A 21,917-nucleotide genomic window follows, 5' to 3' on the forward strand; every position below is an offset into this window, starting at 1 on the left:
ACAGACAAACAGCCAAATCATGAGTGAACTCCCATTCACAATTGCTTCAAAGAGAATAAAATACCTAGGAATCCAACTTACAAGGGATGTGAAGGACCTCTTCAAGGAGAACTACAAACCACTGGTCAATGAAATAAAAGAGGATACAAACAAATGGAAGAACATTCCAAGCTCATGGGTTGGAAGAATCAATATCATGAAAATGGCCATACTGCCCAAGGTAATTTATAGATTCAATGCCATCCCCATCAAGCTACCAATGACTTTTCTTCACAGAATTGGGAAAAGCTACTTTAAGATTCGTATGGAACCAAAAAAGAGCCCGCATCGCCAAGTCAGTTCTAAGCCAAAAGAACAAAGCTGGAGGCATCACGCTACCTGACTTCAAACTATACTACAAGGCTACAGTAACCAAAACAGCATGGTACTGGTACCACAACAGAGACATAGATCAATGGAACAGAACAGAGCCCTCAGAAATAATGCCACATATCTACAACTATCTGATCTTTGACAAACCTGACAAAAACAAGCAATGGGGAAAGGATTCCCTATTTAATAAATGGTGCTGAGAAAACTGGCTAGCTATATGTAGAAAGCTGCAACTGGATCCCTTCCTTACACCTTATACAAAAATTAATTCAAGATGGATTAAAGACTTACATGTTAGACCTAAAACCATAAAAACCCTAGAAGAAAACCTAGGCAATACCATTCAGGACATAGGCATGGGCAAGGACTTCATGTCTAAAACACCAAAAGCAATGGCAGCAAAAGCCAAAATTGACAAATGGGATCTAATTAAACTAAAGAACTTCTGCACAGCAAAAGAAACTACCATCAGAGTGAACAGGCAACCTATAAAATGGGAGAAAATTTTTGCAACCTAGTCATCTGACAAAGGGCTAATATCCAGAATCTACAATGAACTCAAACAAATTTACAAGAAAAAAACAACCCCATCAAAAAGTGGGCAAAGGACATGAACAGACACTTCTCAAAAGAAGACATTTATGCAGCCAAAAAACACGTGCAAAAATGCTCATCATCACTGGCCATCAGAGAAATGCAAATCAAAACCACAATGAGATACCATCTCACACCAGTTAGAATGGCCATCATTAAAAAGTCAGGAAACAACAGGTGCTGGAGAGGATGTGGAGAAATAGGAACACTTTTACACTATTGGTGGGACTGTAAACTAGTTCAACCATTGTGGAAGTCAGTGTGGCAATTCCTCAGGGACTTAGAACTAGAAATACCATTTGACCCAGCCATCCCATTACTGGGTATATACCCAAAAGACTATAAATCATGCTGCTGTAAAGACACATGCACACGTATGTTTATTGTGGCACTATTCACAATAGCAAAGAGTTGGAACCAACCCAAATGTCCAACAACGATAGACTGGATTAAGAAAATGTGGCACATATACACCATGGAATACTATGCAGCCATAAAATGATGAGTTCATGTCCTTTGTAGGGACATGGATGAAACTGGAAACCATCTTTCTCAGTAAACTATCACAAGGACAAAAAACCAAACACTGCATGTTCTCACTCATAGGTGGGAATTGAACAATGAGAACACATGGACACAGGAAGGGGAACATCACACTCCGGGGACTGTTGTGGGGTGGGGGGAGGGGGAGGGACAGCATTAGGAGATATACCTAATGCTAAATGACGAGTTAATGGGTGCAGCACACCAACATGGCACATGGATACATATGTAACAAACCTGCACACTGTGCACATGTACCCTAAAACCTAAAGTATAATAATAAACAAACAAACAAAAAATTCTTTTTTAAACATAAAAGTATAACGTACATGTATGAATGGATTCATATGTATTTTTTCTTATGTCTAGAAAATTACATTAAAATATTTTCAAATTTTCATGGTAAAAAAATCTGATAACATTAACATCGTGTTAAACGTAGTTGAAAATATACTTATGTAAATTCTTGATGTTTATTTTGTAGTGAATTAAAAAATGAATATAATTATTTTTGTACCAAAAATTACTCAGTAAGAGAACAAAGAGTAAGTTTCTAGGCATGTTTTTATAGTGTATCGTAGATATTTATATCTTCTATTAAAAGACAATACTAAAATAAAACTTTCCCCTTTTTTAGTTATAATAATTACGGATCAGTATGGAAATCAGATTCAAGCATTTTCACCAAGTTCTTTATCTTCTTTGTCAATTGCTGGGGTTGGACTTGATAGCTCAAATTTGAAAACAACCTTTCAGGTATGGTTACTTTCTATACCATTTTGGTTTGGTTCATTCTATTGTTGTATGTGTAACAAAAAGTTTGGGAAAAACTAGTATAACAAAAAAGTTTGATTTTAGTTTTTAAATTGAAGAGTCATAAAAGGCATTTAAAAAACTTGAAAAAGTTTGAACATATTCAGAAATAAACATAGAATGAGTATTTCTTGTGTTCCCATCATCTTCAACAGTCATCGTTCTCCCCATACCATATCATTTTGAAGCAAATTCCAGACGTCATACCATTTTATCCATAAAGATTGTGGTATATAGATTTTTTTGATAGCTTTTCATAGTAGCTGTTTAAATAAAATTTCTTGGTGTTTAAACCCTGTATTAACAGGATGATGAGGAGAAAAATCATTATAAAGGTTTGCAACTGTGCAGTTAATTCATGTTGGCTTAAAAAATAAAAACTCTGGTGGAATTCTTTCAGTTTAAAACAAACAAGCATGCTGTACTCTGCTTAGAGAAGTAAAGACAGCTTTAGGGAAAAGGACATGCTGGAGTTGGGTCTTCAAGGAACCTGCCAGTAGTAGTCCACAGTGGGTGAGAGAGAAGATCTCTCAGGTCAAAGGGAAATTAAATTCATTTAGATCATTGAATGCTTTTTAAAACTTTTCCTCCTTTGAGAGTCTCTATTACACTTTTTCTTAACAGGGCAGTCACAAAAATAACTGCTATGTTTCCCTTCTAACTAGAGTTTCTGTCTCCAGTAATCTATTCTGCTATTTTCTAATGTCGAGCATCATTTTCACTGCTGCAAAACTTTGATATTTTGTTCCCTCCACAATGATAAAATGTGCTCTTTGACTTTTAGGTTCTTCCATTTTCTAACTTCACCCTACAGGTAGATGAAATCAGAAAATAAATGTGCTCCTGTTATGAATAAACAATCCCTGCTTCCTGTCACTCTGCACACAGGCTCCTAAATTGCTCCTAAATTAAAACCTGTCTTCCTACGTCTTCAGTTATCTCTTCCACTAGATCAGTCCCACCAGCATGTAAACATGCTGGAATGTCTCTCATCTTAAACAAACAAAAGGAAAAATCCCTCTAGAAAAACCAGCAAAGCTTCCTTTGGCCCTGTATTCCTGTCCATCTACTGTCCTCCTCCATTTTATAGTAAAACTCCTTGGAAGAGTTGTATGTTTTCACATCCTTTTCTGTCATTCTGTAGCAAGCCACTCTGATCATGTTTTTCTGCTCTGTTCTACCTGACCAAATCCAGGGGTCAATTTTCAGTTCTCATGCTACCCATTAGACCTATCAGCATGTTACATTCTACTGCATTGGAAATCCATTGCCTTAGTATGGCCTGTAATACCTATAGTATTCCACCCTACCATAGTCTCACCCCTTTCTCTCCATAGCTCTTTACTCTCCAGCCAAGTAGACTTTTTTTCTATTTCTGTCTTTCTGTAATTGATGTATACTATCTTGGCTCATTTTCGGAATTGTGTGTTTAATTGTTTGTACCCATCTACAATTTGTAAGTGCAATTTCATTTCCAAGATTTGAAATAAAACCAGAACAACTTCCAACATGACTTTAAAAAGAAATCACCCCTTCAGAAGGGCTTTTGGTTCAGAAGGGCTATCAAATTTGGAACTCTAAGATAGACTTTACATATTTTGAACTTCAGTACATTTTACTAAGGAATATCTGTCTAATTTGTTTTCTGAATATTGAAAAATTCTTCTGTGCTTATTGGGCTTTTCGGAGAGATTAATTTTGATTATTTTACAGTGACTTTTTACATAAAGTATTCTGTTCTACAGATCATTGTTTGAGAACATAAAACGTGAAGTTTTCTCTCTGATTTATTTATTTAATTTTTCGAAACAGGATCTCACTCTTTTTCCCAGGCTGTAGTGCAGTGCAGTGTTGTGAATATGGCTCACCGTAGCTTCGACCTCCTGGGCTCAAGTGATCCTCCCACCAGAGCCTCCCAGCTAGCTGGGACTGTAGACACATGCCACTACACCTGGCTAATTTTAAAATTTTTTTGTAGAGACGGGGTCTTACTGTGTTGCCCATGCTGGTCGTGAACTCCTGGGCTCAAGGGATCCTTCCGCCTTGGCCTCGTAAAGTGCTGGGATTATAGTCAGGAGCCACTGTGTCTGGCCTGATTTTAAAATTTTGGTGAAATATTGTTACAGCAGCCCAGAAACAAAAACAAATAAAATTTTGATGAAGTAGATTTGTACCTAGTAGAAATTTAAGATGAATAAATCATCAAGGGTCACCATTAAAATACGAATACTACAGTTCTCACGCCATTGTGGAATCATTCAGTCATATTGCAAAGATTATAGGCTAGTTTCATTGATTCTCATTAATATGATGTGTTAGGCATTATTCTAAGTAATAGAGATTGAGTAGTGACAAAGCTCCTGCCCTTGTGGAAATTATCTTGTCATGGAGAGGACATGCAATAGATGAGAAATAAGAGGTAAGAAAAATGAAATAAGGAAAGGGATAGATAGTATGCCAATAAGTAAGGTGATCAGGGAAGAGCCTCTTATTAAGGTATCATGTACAAAAATCTAAAGAAAAACAGTGTGTATATCTGGTAAATAATGTTGCAAACAGAGGGAAAGAACAAGTATAAAAGCTATTCAGGTAGCAGAAAGGAGGAAGTATAAAGAAGAGGGAAATTAAGAAAAGATAAGATAAAGAGACATTGCCAGAACCTTTTAGATCCCCTACCCCTTGAAAGAAAAAAAATTCAGTTTCTCCTCTCTTGAAAATAAAATGTATGGCATGCCATTATTGCAGGGTGCAATTTATTTTCTGTCATGTTACCAAGAAACACATCTGTATGCTCATGGGTTAATGACAAAACATTTTATTTTGTTTTTCTGAACACTAAGTGATACCCCCTGTCTTTCTCAATAGGAAAACACACACAGTATAAGTGTAAGAGGCATCAAATTTATTCCAGGTCCTCCTGGAAATAAGGATCTTTGTTTTACTTGGCGTGAGTTTTCTGACTTTATTCGAGTGCAACTGATTTCTGGACCTCCTGCTAAACTTCTCCTTATAGACTGGCCAGAACTAAAGGAGGTAAGTCACTTCATGTCTTCACTGAAAGAATTTAGTATCACATGGCTTATTACTTTCAGATTGTCAGTGGATCAGAATAGATATATTTTGTTGCTGAAGTAACAACTAACAGTTGTTAACAGTAAAAATAACAAAAGAGCAAGGTAATGTGAGTCTTAATACTTTGTTATTTGATTCATCATTGTGTCCTCATTTGTTAAAAATAATGAGTGTAATAATTCAGATCTTAAAAACTACATTACAGAGGATTTCAAACATGCATAAAAATAAAAAGAATAGTGTAGCAAACTCCCATGTGCCAGTTACCTAGTTTCTACAGTTACTGATTTTTGCCAATTTTTTTCTTTGTTCTCTTATACTAATCTAATAACTTTTTACTGGAGTTTTAAAAAGCATATCTCAGACATCAAGTCATATCCGTAAATACTTCAGTGTGCCTTCCTATGCAAGTACTTAAATTTTAAATACTAATTTTGTAAATGTCTGTCAAATCTGTTGATTTCTTTTTACTGAAGTTTTAGAATTCTAATTTGATTGACAGACAAAAATTGTACATATTTATTGTGTACAGCATATTTTGAAATATGTATACATTGTGGAATGGCTAAATCAAGCTAATTAACACACATATCCACATACTTTTTTTTGTGGTGAAAACATTTGAAATCTATTCTCTCAGCAGTTTTGAAGAATCATCTTGTCGTGGAGAGGACATGCAATAGATGAAGCAGTTTTAAAGAATAGTAACATACTATTAACTGTAGTCATCATCATACAATAGATCTTTTGAACTTAATACTCGTAACTGAAATTTTGTATCCTTTGATGGAATTCTAGTTTTAAAATGTCCAGATTTTGGCATTTGCTTATGGAATAGCAGGGCTTTAATGGTTTGTTTGTTTTTGTTTTGAAAGAGTTTCACTCTTGTTACCCAGGCTGGAGTGTGGAGTGCATTGGCACGATCTTGGCTCACTGCAACCTCCACCTCCTGGGTTCAAGCAATTATCCTGCTTCAGCCTCCCAAGTAGCTGGGATTACAGGCATGTGCCACCATTCCCGGCTAATTTTGTATTTTAAATAAAGATAGGGTTTCACCTGTTGGCCATGGTTGGTCTCAAACTCCTGACCTCAGGCGATATGTCCACCTTGGCCTCCTGAAGTGCTGGGATGACAGGCGTGAGCCACCGCACCCGGCCAGGACTTTAACTGTTGATGTGATAGCTAACTTTGAAACAATTTTTATTTTAAAAAATTAAAAAATTTATTTTTAATAGAGGCTGGGTTTCACCGTGTTGACCAAGCTGATCTTGAGCTCCTGGGCCCAAGCGATTCTTCTGCCTCATTCTCCCAAAGTTCTGGGATTACAGGTGTGAGCCACCGTTCCCAGCCCACGTTTTCTGTAAAAGAAAATGAACTCACACAATCATGGTAGTAGGTGAATTTATCTTAGTAAAGGGGCAGGTCATCTAAGAAAGGTTAACATGCTCATGCCTTAGTTTGAGATTGCTCTTTTTCACTTGTGTGAGTTTAAAAAGCAGATAAAACTGGTTATGAGAGTGGGCTTCATAAAACACAGTTTTTAGAATAATAGTGTGACTAAAGGATTTTACTGAAAAGCCAGTACATTTTTTTTTTCTGGGAGCACTTACAAAACATAAATTAACCCACTTTTTATACCTACTGATGCCAATGAAGTATTTGTTGATTGACTATTACCTGAAACAGTTGTATGAAACAGTTTTAATGTGGAAAAAATCTGGACACGTTTGTCCTATATCGTTTTGGGGGACAAATATAAAATGTAATGACAGCTTGTTAGCTCAAAAATTTATTATAAGAGTTATTTGTAGATCCATAATAATCCAGAAACTTAAAATAAAACATAAACTAATATATCAGTCTTTTGAGATATGGTTATATATAGATGAGGCTAGAAAAATGATTATTTGATATCTAATTTTTCTAAGTTTTCTAATTTAATTGCTGACCCACCTTCCCCCGATAGGATCTGTGCAGAGAGGAGGAACTGATATAATACATAAACATGATGAATAGAAAAATAGATGTGTATTAATAAATACATATATTATTCTTTATAAATGAGGGAACTGGCCAGGTGCAGTGGCTCATGCCTTGTAATCCCAACACTTTGAAGAGACCAAGGTGGAAGAATTGCTTGAGCCCAGGAGTTCGAGACCAGGTGGGGCAACATAGTGAGAATTTGTTTCTGTAAAAAAGTAAAAAAGTAAAAAAAAAAAGAAAAGGACAAGTAAATGAGGAAATTGAAATTCTGAAATATTAACATGCCAGTATTTAAAAGTGACATTAAATGTGATATTAAAATGCTTGTGAACATCTGATTTTGGAAATTTGCTTTTTCTACTATTTTCTAGAAAACGTTATTAGCAGTTTGGACTACAAGTCATTTACTTAAAGATAACCTTTAAAAGTAGATAGGAGTCCTTTAAAAACTTAGACTGTCCTTTAAAGGTAGTTTGGGTAAACAGTTATTTGATTAGGAATGAAATACTGTATGTTTACATTTGGAAACTCAGCAGTTTTCAAAATTCAAGCTTTTTATAAACTTTGGCAGAGGGAACATGGCTGTAGCTGTGTAAACTTTATGGTAGAGGGACATAACTAAACCAATCTCAAGGGTCTTTGGTTTTTTTCATAATGTCCTATCCATAGCAAACTTAATTTTTCTTTCCATTTTCAGCAGCCTTTTCCCGTAATCTGGTAACCAACTACCTCAGTTAAGAGTAGGGGGTAGAAGAAGCAGAAGGAACATTCTTGTTAGAGGAGAGGTGATAAATCAGTTTTTTTTGTTGTTGTCCTTTAGTTCCCTTCCATCTTTTGTAAACTTTTAAAATGTTGACCCAGAGGATTGGGCTTTTGTCAGGTATCTTGTTTAACACTGTGTTTCCTTTGATGTGCCCGATGTTAGTAGGTCAGTAGGCAGATTTCTAGAATTATACAGCTTTACATCCTAGCTAGGGAAACAGCAAGAAGCATTTTAAGTCAACAAGACAGTGTAGATCATCAGTGAATAGTCCTATTTAACCAAGGGCTAGAAAGCCATGTTACTGCTTTTAATGCACAATGGCAGAGAGCTGAACATTGACTGAGGGAGAAGCTAAACTACAGATTGCCAATGCTAAATCTGAGAACCAAAGATAGGTTTCTGTTTCTGTTGAACACATTCTAGTACTTAACATAGCATTTGCATTGTATTAGATGTTATAAGTAATCTAAAGATGATTTCAAGTGTATGCTTAGGTTATATGCAAATACTGTGCAATGTTATATAAAAGAGTATCTGTAGCTTTTGGTATCCACTGGGGTCTAGAACCAATCTCCACTGGGGTCTAGAACCAATCTCCTGTGGATACTGAGGGAAGACTGTAATGTCAGTTGTTGGTTTTTCTTTTTTCAGATCATTTATCATTTCAATAAGAGGGTCACATGATTTAGTTGGCTTTCAAAAGTTCATTTTCATTGACCAAAGAAGCCATTTGCAAATAGAACAGAGATAAATTAAGTGATTGTTACACAAATATACAAGTAATTGCATTGTTTGGCCCATATATTTGAGTGTTTCTTAACATATTTCTGTTCTTTTCAGTGCATTCCAGTGATTAATGGAAGAGATTTACAGAACCCTATTATTGTTCAACTTTGTGATCAGTGGGATAATCCAGCACCGGTACAACATGTTAAAATAAGTCTTACAAAAGCTAGCAATTTAAAGGTAAGTTTTAAACTTCCTTACATCTTCATTTAAAATTCTGGATTTCATTTTCATGATAGTATCTTTCGCTGTCATATTGCTTCTTTTCTAAAAAATGTATTTTACATAATCTTTATTATTGCTTAGTGTAAATAAACCTCAAATTTTTAAAATTATTTTGAGGAAGTAGAGTTTATATCTTATGGTAGTACAACAAGGGGCCAACATTGTACAGTTATGGCTGTTTTAGTGTTTCTTATATAGTGCTAGTAAAACTTGCATTTCAGATTAGGATGAATAAATAGATAATTAACACTGACAAAGTGAATGAAGACATATCACAGTGACCTACAGAATGGATTAAGGAACAGGCATTATTGGGAAACATACATGGTGAGGCTAAACAAAAAAAGTCATGCAGGTACCTATCCTCTACTTACCTTATGAAGAGCTACCAGATCCTGGGCAGAGCTACTGGAACATACTGGTATATTCTAGGGTGAGGCTTCTGCCCTTTATTGTTCTTTTTATGGAACAAGTATGAACATGGTCTTGTAAAGTTTGGGAACAGTCTTGACTACCAGAAAGTTCAAGATTAGGTATCATTTATTCCTATGAGTATTGAGAAGCTGCATGGGATCTAGTGGCTGGTGCAAAGTTGGAGGCGCTCCTTCTAGGGGAAAGAGGAAAAGCTGCTAGTCTTTGCAAAGTTGTGTGTGCGTGTGTGTGTGTGTATAATTTTTTTTTTTTTTTGAGACAGAGTCTCGCTCAACGCCCAGGCTGGAGTGCAATGGGGTGATCTTGGCTCGCTGCAACCTCTGCCTCACAGGTTCAAAGCGATTCTCCTGCCTCAGCCTCCTGAGTAGTTGGGATTACAGGCATGTGCCATCATGCCCAGCTAATTTTTGTATTTTTAGTACATACGGGGTTTCACCATGTTGGCCAGGCTGGTCTCAAACTCCTGACCTCAGGTGATCCACCTGCCTTGGCCTCCCAAAGTGCTGGGATTACAGGTGTGAGCCACTGCGCCTGGCCATAAAGTTGTATTTGTATACTGTCTCCTCTGTTTGTTGAAGGGAATTCATTGGTCCCAGCCAGGCTGTTGCTAGGCAAGCCAGAGGGAGTTGGGGTCATATTCAGACAATTTTGAGTATCCCTCCACATATAAAAAATAAATATAAATGTAATGGAGAAACCAGTTGATATTATGTAAAGATGATGTTTCTCTTGCAGTTATTTATAGTTCAATGAGAATCCCAACAGGGATTTCCCAGAACCTGAAAAGGTGATCTTAAAAGTCGTATGGAAGATTTAAGTGCCAAGAGTGGCTTGTTACACATGGACCTGTTTTCATAGTAATTACAGTTGGAGTTTTTAAATGAGTCTGTTAAATGAGGCTATGATATTGCTGCTATAAGACCTGAAAAGACTTACTTCTTTGGCTTAGCAGTAAGCATTTGATACCCAGATGGGAGACATACTTTGAGAAAGATGGGTTGAGAGACAATGGACCGGAGGGTAATTGGGACAGGTATAAACATAGGATTTCATCCTATCATTTCAAGTACCCTTTCTCATTTTTTCCTCTTCAGCTATTGCTTTTCCTGTCTGCATGTACCATTATTACCTACTTTTTAGGTTCTGTTAAGTTGAGGTGGGTTTTAGGGTTTGGGAGAAAGTCTGATTTTTCTTCTACTGTGGTCTTCAAATTCACTGTTATTCTGAATGTTTGCTTCCAGTAGAGTTAGACAATGATTATTTTCAACCACAGAATAAAGATATGATTCTAGTTTCTGGAGAACCATCTGTAAAAGGCTGAGAGACCCTTCTAAATCAGTTATTAGGAAATGTGGCCACTGATTCTTAATCTCTTGAAAGTGAAAGCTTGGTTATCACTGTGAATGTAGTATTGCAGCAAAAATTTGAGAACTGTATCTGAGTAGACATTCAAGAGAAAAATGAAGAATGAAGATAGTGCTATGATGCTTTGACTTGAGTATGTGTGTACAGTATATATTTCTCCAGTGCAGTCGCCTTTACTTGCCCCAGCTTTAGAATATACCTTCAATGTTTGTGTAAACAAAATTCATTTGATGTATCAGTGATATTGAAACAGTGAACTAGAAATCTGCAACTTAGTAACTGAAATACATTAAATTCTAGTGAAATTGGTGAAGATGAGTGATTGTTATTCTACTTTGGATTATATCATTACATACTACATTATTCCAACTAGTTCAGATTTTTAAAATGTAGATTTTAGAAGTATACAAATACTACTTTTAAAATAGGAATAGAGGGAAAGAACATTGTAATGGAAGAAAAGAACTTGATTGATCTCTAGAATTTTCTAATTAACCATTTTGTTTTGTTTTGTTTTTAGCTCATGCCTTCAAACCAACAGCATAAAACAGATGAGAAAGGCAGGGCTAATTTGGGAGTATTCAGTGTTTTTGCTCCTAGGTAAGAACCAAAAGTTTGATAGTTGTTGGTGTTACAGAGATTCGTTTTTCTTACTGCTTGCCGAAGTTACAAGTAATGACTATCCTTCTGTTTAATGTTAGGCAAGAGTTGGGACTGAATGGAAGTTGAGAGGTTTTTCTAAGAGTTGAACTTTGCGTAAATTGTCTCAGAACTTTTAGGTTATTAACTAATGTAATTTGAACCCCTCTCCTCTTTCATTTTGTTAGGGGAGAGCATACTCTTCAGGTTAAAGCCATCTATAACAAAAGTATCATAGAAGGACCTGTAATTAAATTAATGATTCTTCCAGACCCAGAAAAACCCGTTCGTCTCAATGTTAAATATGACAAAGATGCATCCTTCTTAGCAGGGGGTCTTTTCACTGGTGAGTATTTCACATACATACATAAATCTATAGTGATAATTTGCTTTGTACATTAGTGGAATAAATTGCTTATCCTAGATTTTCAGCACAGTAAAAAATCATGCTCATAATAGCCTTTTTAAAAAAAAATAGCCTCTTAAGTGGCAAAGAAAATATATTTGACTTAGCAATGCCTACTCTCATTCCCATGTCTTCCATTTATTTTAATGTCAAGAATTAACTGAAAGTTCATACATAAACTGATAGGCTGAGGTAATTAATTCAGGTGGTGTTTGTACATTCACTGAATTGTGAAATTGTGTAAAAGAAATAGGAACTAAATGGTGAGAATTACGGAGTTATGCTCTACTAAATATTGTGTTGTGATCTTAAACCCATCATAACTAGAATCATTTAGCTTAATTTTAGTGAAAATATATCACATCAGCATTTATGATTAAAGATATTTCAGAACAGCAAACATTTATTAAATACTGCTATGTTAAAATACTATGCTGTGCTCTGAGTTACAAAAACGAATAAGACAGTTTTCAGTATGCTCAGTCTAATGTAGGAGACAGTGAACCAAATGATTTCAATATCATGTGGCAGATGTTAAGTCAATAGGAAATTAGTTTTTGCTTTACACAAATAAGTTTCTGGAAGACTTCTGTTTTCTTAAAAGGATGAATCCCTGTACATAGTTTTCAGTAGTGAATGAAGCACCTCAAAGTTTAGATTTAAAAATTTTTAACAATAATTTTTAATAATTAAGTTACATGTATACATAGCTTTTTTTTACTTTATAAAGTAGACTATACCATATATAAAGTTTTAAATCTGTTTCAGGGAGATCTATTTCCTGTGATTAAAAAATTAATAACAGGTGCCAAATGAATGTTACAGGTGGTAAATATAATGGGAATATTATATATATTGATCTTTTGGCTATTGTATGCTATTGAAAATCATACAAGAAAGTAAATATTCTGTTCTTGGAATACATAAAGCATATCGTGCTATGACCAATTGGCCTAACTCTTAAGTTGCTGAGTATACATTCTAGTCTTTTTGGTCTTGCGTGCTAGAATTTATACATTTCTTCATCAGAATTGTATTAACATTTAAATAACGTGTGCTTTAAACATTTAAATGAGATGTTTGCTTTAAGGCATAGAATTATTTAACCATATCCATTAATTGAACTAGAAAGAAAATAATTTTTTAATGTTTACCATGACAGATTTTATGATTAGTGTTATTTCTGAAGATGACAGTATCATTAAAAATATTAATCCAGCACGTATTTCCATGAAAATGTGGAAGCTGTCTACCAGTGGGAACCGACCCCCAGCAAATGTGAGTCATGGGAAGCATTTTTTGAAGTTAAAAATAGTTCTTACATTTAACTTAAAACTAAATCTCATTTAATGTAAATATATAATGTTATATAAATTTGAGAAATGGAAGTTAATTTACTTCATTCCTTGGGGTTAAAGAAATTACATCAATGTATGTTTCAAAATTAAAGGTTGATGCTATTGAAAAAGAGTAGTCTACATTGTGATTTTTCTTAACATTTTAAGATGCCTACACATTAAAATTATTTCATCTGAAGGACAGTAGCACAAGGCAGAAGCTATTAAATATGAGGGGATAATATAGAAAATGAGATAGTAGAGAGGATTGATAGACTGCTTGAAAGAGAGTGGAGAGAGAGTTAGAGGGTCTAGAACAGTGCTGTCCAGTAGAAAGATCACACCTGGTGTGTCTGCTTTCTAGTAGCTACATGTAAAAGCTAAAAAGAAGTAAGTAAAATTCTAATGTTTTTAGCCTAATATATCAAAAGTTACCATTTCAACATATATTCAGTAGTTTAAAAATTATTGCTGGGATTTTACGTTCTTTTATCTTACCAAGTCTATGAAATTTGGTGTTTATTTTACACTGTATATCAGTTCAGACCAGCCACATTTCAAGTGCCCAGTAGTCACACGTAGCCATTGGCTACCATATTGGATAATGCAGATCTGAAATAAATCTAAAATTGGGAACTAAAGTTTATCAGTGCCCTGATATAATAATCTAATTCAACATTTATGATTCATTTTAATCATTGGTTTTGGAAACTATCTTGCTTAATTAATCCTGAATCTTTGCTTGCTTAATTTAGACCATCAGTCCAATCAAGTTGGTATTATCTTAAAATAATATCACCATAAAGTTCTATTGTGTGTCTTTTAATAATGGGGTGTCTTTCCACTGTCACTAATCTCACATTGTACCTTACATGTATTATGAAGATGTATACATGTGTATATATACCTGTATGTTTATAAATGGAATCCAGATACATATTCAGTTTAGGTATATAATAAGCTTTCCTCCTAAGTATACTATGTTAAATTTTGTCATTTTCCCCTCTCCCCTTCTCTCCTACTCCCCTTTCTAGGCAGAAACATTTAGTTGTAATAAAATAAAAGATAATGACAAGGAAGATGGCTGCTTCTATTTCAGGTATTTCTCAAAACATTTCATATTTTGAATACATATCTTGTTACAAAGTAATTGAACCCTGGAGATACATGTGGGCTCACCTGAGGAAAAGTAATTTATGATCAAATAGAAATATTAGTGTCTCTAAATTTTTGTCAGTTTTTTGTGTGTTTTCGTTTTTAAGCATTAAATTGGTTTTAAGCTTTGTAAATTGTATGTGCTTTTGAAACTATCGAAGCCATCAGAAGAATTCTTTTATGTTGTCAGCGCACTTTATAACTTTTTATTATATAGGAGGTTTCTATAAAGATTAGACTGGCTTTTAACATTTCTGTGACTTTGAACATGTTGCTGCTTCATTCTGGACCTCCATTTTCAAATCTGAAAAGATTATGTCTTAAGTTTCTTTAAAAATCCTTTATCATCAATAGGGTCAAAATGCTCATTATATTTGTTCAGTGCTTTTTCAGACTAACTGGTAAAGGACCAATCATGCAAGCTGCACCCCTTACCTCTTCCAGTTATTACCGTCTTCCTTCCTGTTGTGCATGCCACGCACACACTCATGTAGACACACATGCACACACCACAAACCCTCTCCTGATTTGGTCTTATTTAGAGTTCCGTTTATCTTAGCATACATCTCTATAGTCTCTGATTTAGTTGTGCCCATTTTTGAACTTGATATACAATTATTTTCCTTTGCATATGACTTCTTTCACTCAGCATCATGAGATTCTGTGGCATATAGCTATAAATTCATTCATTTCCATTGCTGAATAGAAGTCCATTGTGTGAACACACTACAATTTTCCATTCTGTTAATGGCTATTTGCATCTTCAATTTTGGGCTATTACAAATAATGTTTATAACACTGGTGCTCATATAAAAGTAAAATTGCTGGGTCATAAGTTCATAGATGTGTATATTTAAATATAGATGTGTATGTAAGATGTTAAATATAGATGTTAAACATAGATGTGTATGTTTAACTTGAGTAGCTTGAGGGTTTGTTTTTAATACATAGCCTTGCTAGAGTGCAATGCCTAGAGTGCAGTGGCTCACTGCAATCTCTGCCTCCCTGGCTCAAGTGAGCCCCCTGCCTCAGCGTCCCAAGTAGCTGGGACTACAGGAATGTGCTGCCATGCCCAGCAAATTTATTTATTTATTTATTTATTTATTTATTTATTTATTTATTTATTGTGTGTGTGTGTGTGTGTGTGTGTGTGTGTGTGTGTGTGTGTGGAGACTGGGTTTCACCAAGTTGCTCTGGCTAGTCTTGAACTCCTGAGCTCAAAGCCATCTGCCCGCTCAGCTTCCCAAGGTGGTGGGATTACAAGCGTGAGCCACCGTGCCCGGTCCTTCTCAACACGGTTTTGTGGGTCTTTTCAGGTGTAATCTTCTGGTGGACATGTAATAGAGTGGCATCATACTTACTCTTAATTTGCATTTCCCTGTTTATCATATATTTATTGGCCACTTAGATTACCTTTTGTGAAGTGCCTTTTTTTGAGTATCTTAATAACTTTTGTATTTTTTATATTAATTTGTAGGAGTTCTTTATATATTAGAGATATAAGCCTTTTGTTTAGACATCTTTGCCTATCCTGTGGCTTGCTTTCTCACTTTATGATATCTTGAACAGCAGTGGTTAATTTTTATATAAGCAGATGTGTTAATCATCTTTTTTATAGTTGATCTTTGTGTCCTGTTTAAGTCTTTCCTTACATTTAGGTCATCAACACATTTTACTATATTATTGTGTTGGGGGTTCCCAAGACCAATGGCAGGTTTGATGATTCACCAGGAGGACTCACAGGACTTAATATATAGTTGGGCTCATAGCTATGTTTTATTGAAACAAAAGGATTCAAAGTGAAATGAGCAAGGTAAAAAGCTCATGGGGTGATGTCCAAGGGAAACCAGACACAGAGGAAACTTTCCAAGGATTCTGTCTTGGTGAAGTCACAGAGTATGTGCTTAATTCCCCAGCAATAAATTGTGACAATGCGTATAAAATGTTGTCAACCAGGGAAGCTCACTAGAGACTCAGGATTCAGGGTTTTTGTTAGGGTGTGGTCACATAGGCAGCCTCTGCCTAGCAGATACCAGATTTTTAGAAGAAAAGCAAGTGTGTAGCATAAACCATATTAGTACAGTGGTTTAGGCAATGTGAGCCACTCATATCAGTGAAAGGTGAGAACCTTCCTGAAATCTAAACTCAACAGATGTCTGCCCAGGGCTCATCTTGCAAGCAGGCCTTTCTAAGGATAGCACTTGATGTTTGCTGTGTTCTTTTTGTACAGTTATACGTGGAATTGATTTTTTTTTTTTTTTTTTTAATGTATAGTGTGAGGCCGGGTGCGGTGGCTCACACCTATAATCCCAGCACTTTGGGAGGCAGAGGCAGGCAGATCACATGAGGTCCATCGTAAATGGTATCTCCTAAAACATTTTTATTTTCTGTTGTTTTTGGTTATAGAGATGCAATTGATTTATGTATATTGACCTTGTAGCAGTTATCTTTGTTAAACTCCTTTATTTCTTATTTTAATTAATTAATTTATTTATTTAGAAACAGGGTCTCACTATGTCACCCAGGCTGTAGTGCAGTGGTGCAATCATGGCTCACTGTAGCCTTGACCTCCCAGGCTCAAGCAATCTTCCTACCTCAGCCTCTCAGGTAGCTGGGACTACAGACCCACACCACTACACCTGACTTACTATTTTATTTTTTGTGGAGACAAGGTCTTACTATGTTGTCTGGGCTTGTCTTCAACTCTTGGGCTAAAACAACCCTCCTGCCTTAGCCTCCCAACTAGCTGGGACTACGGGCCCACGCCACCACACTTGGCTGATTTTTTAATTTTTGTGGACTCAAGGTCTCATTGCTGGTCTTGAACTCCTGAGTTCAAGCAATCCTCCCACCTCAGCCTCCCAGAGTGCTGGGATTACAGATGTGAGCCACCACTCCTGGCTCTAATTTTATTTGTAGATTCTTTGGGATTTAATAAAAATGTCTGATTTATAATAGTAGGTTGGTTATTTTCCAGTTTTTGTGTATTTTCTTTGTCTTTATTTCTTTTTTTTTTTTTTTTTTGTTTTTTTTGTTTTTTTTTTTTGAGACGGAGTCTTGCTCTGTCTCCCAAGCTGGAGTGCAGTGGCACGATCTTGGCTCACTGCAAGCTCCGCCTCCCGGGTTCATGCCATTCTCCTGCCTCAGCCTCCTGAGTAGCTGGGACTATAGGCACCTGCCACCACGCCCAGCTAATTTTTTGTATTTTTAGTAGAGACAGGGTTTCACCGTGTTAGCCAGGGTGGTCTCCATCTCCTGACATTGTGATTCGGCCGTGTGTTTTCTTTTTCTTATCATACCACAGCATCTTGGATTTACAGCAAAATGTTAAATAGACATGATGAGAGTGATCATCCTAATCTGGTTTCGAATCTCAAAGGGAGCATTTCAACATTCCACCACTTAGTGTGATGTTTGCCTTAGAGTTTTTCTTTTATCAAACTGTTTGTTTCTGAGTCTTAATAAGTCTTTTATCAAACTGTTCATTTCTAAGTCTTAATTATAAATTGACTTTAGATTTCATCATCTGTTGAGGCACTATGTGATATTTTTCCTTTACTTTCAAAAAATATCCTTTAAGACATTATTCCTTTACTTTCTAATGTAATCATAGTACATTAGTTTTCTGAATGGTCAGCCAATCTTGCAATTACTGGAACAAACCCATTTTTATCATGTTGTATTATTTTTATATATCGATGGAGGTGTTTTGCTAATATTTTCTTAGGATTTTTGCATCTACTTTGAAGTTTGAAATTAACCTGCATTTTCTTTCTTACAAATTCTTAGTTTGCTGTCTACATCACATAGGCCTCACAAAAGTAGGAAGAAATTTTTCCCTCAGTATTGGTTTATTCTTAGGAAGAACTTATACAAGAATGTTATTATTCCTTCCTTAAATGGTGATAGATTCGTCAACGAAGCCATCTGAGCCTGGTGTTTTTGTGGGGGGAAGGTTTTAGTGATGGATTCAGTTTGTTCAAATTCAGAAGTTATAGAACTATTTGTATTTCCTGTCTCTTGCTCAGTTTTGATGTCTTGTAATTATCAAACTATCTTTTTTTTTTTTTTGAGAAAGAGTCTCACTCTGTTTCCCAGGCTGGAGTGCATTTGCATGATCTCAGCTCACTGCAACCTCCACCTCCCTGTTCAAGCGATTCTCCTGCCTCAGCCTCCCAAGTAGCTGGAACTATAGGCGTGCACCACCACGCCTGGCTGTCAGGCTATCAATTTTATCTAAATTTTCAAATTTGTTGTTCATACTGTTCTGTTTATTTTCTGTAAGATCTGTGATGATCTCTCATTCTTGACACTATTTGTACTCTCTTGTGGCTTGATTAATCTTAGTAAGAGATTTCCATTTTTTAGATCTTTTAAAGAACAAACTTTGGGCTTTTAAAATATATTTTATGTGTTTTATTATTTAATTTCATTTACTTTGCATTTCATTTGTACTTTTATTAAAACTGCTTGAGAAGGTTTTTTAGCTCATTTATTTTGGTCACACACACACAAAACATATATATGTGTATATGTATGTAGAACTGTACATTTCTAAGCGTAACTTTAATAGCATTCACAAGTTTTATGTATTTTATTTTTATTAGTATTTGGATCAAAAATTGTTTTTTCTTTTTTCTTTTTTTGAACCAGAGTCTTGCTCTTTCACCCTGGCTGGAGGGCCATGGTGTGATTATAACTCAGTACAGCCTTGAACTCCTGGATTCAAGCAGTCCTACCACCTTAGCCTCCTTAGTAGCTAGGACTACAGATGTGTGTCACCACACCCAGCTAATTTTTTTTTTTTAATTTGGTAGATATGAGGGCCTCACTATGTTACTCAGATTGGTCTCAAACTCTTGGTCTCAAGCAGTCCTCTCACTGCAGCTTCCCAAAGTGCTGATTACAGGCATGAGCCACTGAGCTCAGCCTTGGATTAAAATATTTTCTAATTTTCATTGTGATTTCATCCTTTGACCATGGCTTATTCAGATGTTTACTGAATTGTGAAATTTAGTTTACCCTGTATGATTTCAATCCTTTGAAATTAGTTGTTATTTGTTTTTGTGCTGGGTATATAGTCAATTTTTGTGTATGTTCCAAATATACTAGATAATAATGTGATTTTTGCATTTGAGGTACAGTGTTCTATATCTTTTATATTTTTTGTGTTTCACCTAGCAGTGTAGTAAATTTCCAAGTATAAATGAAGATTTGTCTATTTTTTCTCTTAGTTTACGTAAGAGAAAAAATACATATTTTGAGGCTTTGTTATTAGGTACATACAGACTTAGATTATTATTGTATTTTTTTTTTAGTTTTTTTTATTATTATTATACTTTAAGTTTTAGGGTACATGTGCACAATGTGCAGGTTTGTTACATATGTATCCATGTGCCATGTTGGTGTGCTGCACCCACTATCTCGTCATTTAGCATTAGGTATATCTCCTAATGCTATCCCTCCCCCTTCCCCCCACCCCACAACAGTCCCCGGAGTGTGATGTTCCCCTTCCTGTGTCCCTGTGTTCTCATTGTTCAATTCCCACCTATGAGTGAGAACATATGTGGTGTTTGGTTTTTTGTCCTTGCTATAGTTTACTGAGAATGATGGTTTCCAGTTTCATCCATGTCCCTACAAAGGACATGAACTCGTCATTTTTTATGGCTGCATAGTATTCCATGGTGTATATGTGCCACATTTTCTTAATCCAGTCTATCGTTGTTGGACATTTGGGTTGGTTCCAACTCTTTGCTGTTGTGAATAGTGCCACAATAAACATACGTGTGCATGTGTCTTTATAGCAGCATGATTTATAATCCTTTGTGTATATACCCAGTAATGGGATGGCTGGGTCAAATGGTATTTCTAGTTCTAGATCCCTGAGGAATCGCCACACTGACTTCCACAATGGTTGAACTAGTTTACAGTCCCACCAATAGTGTAAAAGTGTTCCTATTTCTCCACATCCTCTCCAGCACCTGTTGTTTCCTGACTTTTTAATGATGGCCATTCTAACTGGTGTGAGATGGTATCTCATTGTGGTTTTAATTTGCATTTCTCTGATGGCCAGTGATGATGAGCAGTTTTTCATGTGTCTTTTGGCTGCATAAATGTCTTCTTTTGAGAAGTGTCTGTTCATGTCCTTCACCCACTTTTTGATGGGGTTGTTTGTTTTTTTCTTGTAAATTTGTTTGAGTTCATTGTAGATTCTGGATATTAGCCCTTTGTCAGATGAGTAGGTTGCGAAAATTTTCTCCCATTTTGTAGGTTGCCTGTTCACTCTGATGGTATTTTCTTTTGCTGTGCAGAAGCTCTTTGGTTTAATTAGATCCCATTTGTCGATTTTGGCTTTTGTTGCCATTGCTTTTGGTGTTTTAGACATGAAGTCCTTGCCCATGCCTATGTCCTGAATGGTAATGCCTAGGTTTTCTTCTAGGGTTTTTATGGTTTTAGGTCTAACATGTAAGTCTTTAATCCATCTTGAATTAATTTTTGTAGAAGGTGTAAGGAAGGGATCCACTTTCAGCTTTCTGCATATGGCTAGCCAGTTTTCCCAGCACCATTTATTAAATAGGGAATCTTTCCCCCATTGCTTGTTTTTGTCAGGTTTGTCAAAGATCAGATGGTTGTAGATATGCAGCGTTATTTCTGAGGGCTCTGTGCCGTTCCATTGATCTATATCTCTGTTTTGGTACCAGTACCATACTGTTTTGGTTACTGTAGCCTTGTAGTATAGTTTGAAGTCAGGTAGCGTGATGCCTCCAGCTTTGTTCTTTTGGCTTAGGATTGACTTGGTGATGCGGGTATTATTATATTTTTCTTGGAGTTTAAACCTTTAATTATTATGAAGTATTCTTTTTCGCTAATAATGTTTTTGCCTTAAAGTTTACTTTGGTAACAGTATACCAACTTTCCCTATGAATGACATGCAAAAGCCACTTTGGGAATCATGAGGATTAGTGTTTGCATATATATATATATATATGTGTGTGTATATATATATATATTCTTTTAAGTGTATCTTTTGTAAATGGCATTATCTTTTTTTTTTCCTGATAATCTTTGTCTTCTCATTGAAAGTTTAGGTCTTACATATACCAATTCATTTGATTTTGGATCTGTTTTGTTTTCTGTGTGATCCAACTGTTTTTTCCATTCTCTTTCCTGTTTCCCTTTTTGATTTATTGTTTCTAATAGTCATTTTCTAGTAGTTATACAATCTTTCACTGTTCTCTAAGTGATTTCCTTGGAGATTTGTAACGTATATACTTGACATGCCAATGTCTAGTAATAATTTGTATTTTTTTACCTTTTTTAAGCAGTGCATGGATCTTAGAACATTTACTTCCATTCCTTTCTCCCAATTTACGTGCCTTTTTGTTGTGCATGTTAAACCTATCAAGGCATCATTTTTACTGCTTACAATCAG

At 35.6% G+C, this 21,917-nt stretch overlaps 1 protein-coding gene across 3 annotated transcripts in view; it reads left to right on the forward strand.

Moving 5' to 3' along the window:
• SMCHD1 (structural maintenance of chromosomes flexible hinge domain containing 1) overlaps nucleotides 1-21,917 on the forward strand; it is a 155,671-nt gene that overhangs the window by 88,837 nt on the left and 44,917 nt on the right. For all 3 annotated transcript variants that reach the window (XR_008650063.2, XM_055237021.2, XM_063640809.1), the window contains 7 exons: nucleotides 2,147-2,265; nucleotides 5,188-5,355; nucleotides 8,981-9,106; nucleotides 11,469-11,548; nucleotides 11,776-11,933; nucleotides 13,156-13,271; nucleotides 14,365-14,429. Coding sequence is in view for 2 of the 3 variants with exons in the window: in XM_055237021.2 (XP_055092996.1) it covers nucleotides 2,147-2,265; nucleotides 5,188-5,355; nucleotides 8,981-9,106; nucleotides 11,469-11,548; nucleotides 11,776-11,933; nucleotides 13,156-13,271; nucleotides 14,365-14,429 (832 nt within the window). In the remaining variant the exon portion in view is untranslated. The remainder of the gene's footprint in view (nucleotides 1-2,146; nucleotides 2,266-5,187; nucleotides 5,356-8,980; nucleotides 9,107-11,468; nucleotides 11,549-11,775; nucleotides 11,934-13,155; nucleotides 13,272-14,364; nucleotides 14,430-21,917) is intronic.

This window comes from Symphalangus syndactylus, chromosome 1 (assembly GCF_028878055.3).
Source record: "Symphalangus syndactylus isolate Jambi chromosome 1, NHGRI_mSymSyn1-v2.1_pri, whole genome shotgun sequence".
Taxonomy (NCBI): domain Eukaryota; kingdom Metazoa; phylum Chordata; class Mammalia; order Primates; family Hylobatidae; genus Symphalangus; species Symphalangus syndactylus.